The 4,176-nt window shown below is 43.1% G+C and overlaps 1 protein-coding gene across 2 annotated transcripts in view; it reads right to left on the reverse strand.

Moving 5' to 3' along the window:
* Nucleotides 1–4,176, reverse strand: part of SCAMP1 (secretory carrier membrane protein 1) — a 44,697-nt gene that overhangs the window by 17,964 nt on the left and 22,557 nt on the right. For both annotated transcript variants that reach the window (XM_031062181.1, XM_005427276.2), the window contains exons 3-4: nucleotides 3,015–3,113; nucleotides 2,643–2,754 (exon numbers count right to left, since the gene is read on the reverse strand). In XM_031062181.1, the coding sequence (XP_030918041.1) occupies nucleotides 2,643–2,754; nucleotides 3,015–3,113 (211 nt within the window). The remainder of the gene's footprint in view (nucleotides 1–2,642; nucleotides 2,755–3,014; nucleotides 3,114–4,176) is intronic.

Consider the following 4,176-nt stretch of genomic DNA (forward strand, 5'->3'; position numbering starts at 1 on the left):
CAGGAATCCTTTTGGTTTTTTTTATTGAACTGTTTCTGCTGCATTTTTGATTGGAGATCGAAGTTGCTGAGATGGTGGACCAGCAGGGTGGCTACTCTGAGCCCCCAACCTCAGGAAAAAAGGCTGAGCCAACAAGAGAAAGGACACCAAAATTCACTAGCTTCATCTGGTGTGAGGAGGACAACAATGCCAGAAGTTCAACAGATTCCCCTTTGTTTTGCCTGAGTTGTGGTGTGAACTCCTTTTTCCCCTTCCCTGAGACAAAGGGGCCAGCCACTATTTTTTTTCTTCCAAGTCACACCTCCAGGCCCTGATAAGATGCACCCATGGGTGCTGGGGGAGCTGGTAGATGCTGTAGCAAAGCCATTCCCCACCATCTTTGAAAAATCATAGGAAACGGGAACCTGGCCTGATGACTGAAGGAATGCCAGCGTTACTCCCATCTTCAAAACTGGCAAGAAGGAGGGGGATCCAGGAAGCTACTGGCCAGTCAGCCTCACCTCCATGCCTGGAAAGGTGATGGAACAGAACATTCTGGAGGTCAGCAGCAAGCATGCAGAAGAAAAGAAGGTCATAGGTGCAGTCAGCAGGATCTTCCCCAGGGGGAAATCATGCTTGACCAATCTGACAGCCTCCTGTGATGGCAGGGCAGGATGGGTAGGTGAGGGGAGAGCAGTGGTTGTTGTCTGCCTCCACTTGAGCAAGGCTTTGAACACCATCTCCCATAACATCCTCATAGGCAAGCACAGGAAGTGTGGTTTAGATGAATGGACAGTGGGGTGGACCAAGGGCTGGCTGAATGGCAGAGCTCAGAGGGTCAGGATCAGGGCAGCAGAATCCAATTGGAGGCCTGTAGTCAGTGGTGTTCCCCAGGGATCAATACTGGGCCCAGTCTCACTCAACTTGTTTATCACTGGCCTGGGTGAAGGGATCCAAGGTACCCTCAGCAGGTTTGCTGATGATCCAAACTGGGAGTGGCTGAAACACCTGAAGTCTTTGCTGCCTTTGGGCTGGGCCTTGGTGGGCTGGAGAGTTGGACAGAGAGAACCCTGATGAGGCTCAGCAAGGGCAAGTGCAGGGTCCTGCAGCTGGGGAGGAATAACCCCAAGTACCAGCACAGGCTGGGGCTGCCCCACTGAAGAGCAGCTCTGCAGAGAAGGACCTGGGAGTCTTGGTGGATCACAAGGTGACAATGAGCCAGCAGTGTGCCCTTGTGGCCAGGAGGCCCAGCGGGATCCTGGGCTGCACTGGGAAGAGTGTGGCCAGCAGGTCAAGGCAGCTGATCCTCCCCCTCTCCTGGGCCCTGGTGAGGCCACATCTGGAGTGCTGTGTCCAGCTCTGGGCTCCTCAAGACAAGAGAGAAATGGAGCTTCTGGAGAGGGTCCATTGAAGGGTCACAAAGATGATGAGAGATCTGGAGCATCTCTCTTAACGAGGAGAGACAGAGCTGGGCCTGTTTAGTCTAGAGAAGAGAAGGCTGAGAGGGGATCTCATCAATGCATATAAATATCTCAGAGGTGAGTGCCAAGAGGATGGTGCCAGACTTTTCAGGGGTGCCCAGATACTGGACAAGAAGCAATAGCAATAAACTAAAACACAAGAAGTTTCACTTAACATTAGGAAGAAATTCTTTACATTGAGAGTGCTTTACATTGAGAGCTTTGTGGACTGTCCCTCTCTGGAGACTGTCAAAACCCATCTGGATGCATTCCTGTTCCTGTATCACATGTTCCAGGTGACCCTGCCTTGGAAGACATTACCTCCACAGTCCCTTTCCAACTCTATTCCAATCATTATTCTGTGATTCATTGTATGTCCCTTCCAACTGAAAATATTTTATTCTAGTCTACAAAATCTCCTGACAACTTGAATTACTAAGGAATTAAGCAATTTGGAATTATAACACTGCATATTCAAAAAAAGACCAGCATGTGTGAAAATAAAACAGAACTGTAGATAAAAGTGAAATGACCAGATAAAGTCAACCTTTCATACAATGGTTTGCTTTGTTGGGTTTTGGGGTTCTTTTGAAAAGGAATATTCCCACAGATGTACTTGTAGCAAAACATCTTCAGTTAAGAGGATGTAAATCTTCTCACACATGTGAAATTGCTGTAAAAAACGGCTGATTTTGCACAGCACAGAGCTTGTGGCATACAAAAAATTTAATAAAAGTTTAATAATAGAATTGATCTTTCTGGTATTTGTGTAGAATATTATGTTTGTAACACAGCAAAAGAAATTAAATATTTCAAACCACAAGAGTTCTTATACAGGTGTAAATAGATAAATGAGAAATCAGAGATGTTACTTCAAGAAGTTGGTTTTACTTCATCTCAAAATGCTCCATTTTTATTCAGTAGTGTTACTCAGATACTAATCTAGAATAAAAATAGAAAAGAATAATAGATAAAAGAGAATAACATGCTACAGAGGCCACATTTAAATTTTTTTCACTGAAAATCTGAAAGGACAGCGCAGTTTATTCACTGCATTCATCTTCTCAAGGGAGATAAACTTCCTTTTCCTGAAGACATTACAAAAATCCCTCTTCAATCTGCTTCACAATGTCACTGTAAAATTAAAAAGTTTCTAAGGAAAAGTGACATTTCAGAAATTTAAAGTATATTTTTCATGCATACCTCCTTGCTGATTGAGACTCTGCATTTCCCTTTCTCTGCGATCTAGTTCAGCTGCTTTTCTTTCCAATTCTTCCTGACGCTTTAGCAGTTCTGCCTGGGCCAAGGCATGCTCCTGAACAAAACAAATATCACCAGATATTGACAAAAAGTATGAACATGGCATAAATATTCCAAGTCTTTTCACTATAATTAAGCGCCTCTACTTATGAAGACTGAACCAATATAGCACAAATTCACGTATTACCAATTACTTAAAGGCAGTATTAATTTTAATTTGGAAAGCAATACTCACTTACAAAATACATTATTCCAGAAGCATATTTAAATAATTATTATTAAAAGGAACCTAGTGCCTAAAAGTTGCAGACAAACCTTTGCTATTTGTGTGTAGGAAGATGGTTCTTCTGTTGGTTTCATTATTGCTGGCTGGGTACTGGGTACATTCGGCATTTTCACATTTCCTGGAGGAGGCTAAGAAAACAAAAGACAATTATAGAGAAATATTTTCCTATTCTAATAAACTTCTTTTCATTATGTCTGTAAGAACCAATTTAGATGTTTTAAAGGAAGTGCTACTGAAATAAACTGAAAACTCAATATGCTGCTTTCAATATTTATAATCTTTAGAAAAGAAGACATCAACTGAGTTCTGTGGTGCAGGTTATCTTGCATTACTTTCAATAAACACACAAAGAATTCTAGGAATTCAGTAAAAGTAAATGGAATTTTAATTTTGTTCAGACATGAATATTAATACAACCAGTAACTGTTTCAGAGGATTGCAGCATTTAAGAGTCATCTATTCATACTCTGAAACTCCATGTAATTTATTAATAATGTCTTCCAGAGCCTTCTACTTAACAAAGGTTTATATCACTGTCATGGTTTGACACTGGCACAATGCCAGTGCCCCATGAAAATATACTTCCCTGGTGTTTGCTGTGAGATGTGACCAGGAAATAAGCAAAGCAGGTCTCTACCTTAGAAAAAAAAGTTTATTAACTAAACTACAAAAGGAAAAAAACCACACACACACACACACGCACACACACACCTGGAAAATGAAAACTCCACAAAAAAAGCATTTCCTCCTCCCCCCCACCACATTTCCAATACATCTTCCAAATTTCAAGTCTCCATCCATCACCCTGTAAATACTCAATTCCAGTCCATCAAGAGGAGAGGAGTCCTTCTTGGGGCCATGCTGACCTCTTCCTTGCATGCCCAGCGCTCTCACCACTGGACAAGGAACAGAGCTGCTTCAAGGGTTATCCTTTTAAGGGTGCTTTGACCAGTTCCAAAAAAGCACAGTTTTCTCTCATCTCGGGACCTCTTGTCCCCCCCATACTTGTCTACCCCCTGGGGCCGGGGGGTCTCCAAAACTGAACCCTCTCAGTTCTGAGCCATCGCCTCCCCCCTGGATGCAGCCTCTGTGTCACAAGGAAGCACGGTTCTGTCCATGGCTGTACCAAAAAGAGTCCAGCAACCAGCTACTCCATCATCTCTTTCCGGCCTCTTCTTTACTCTCCCAGCC

This window comes from Geospiza fortis, unplaced genomic scaffold (assembly GCF_000277835.1).
Source record: "Geospiza fortis unplaced genomic scaffold, GeoFor_1.0 scaffold201, whole genome shotgun sequence".
NCBI classification, from domain to species: Eukaryota; Metazoa; Chordata; class Aves; order Passeriformes; family Thraupidae; genus Geospiza; species Geospiza fortis.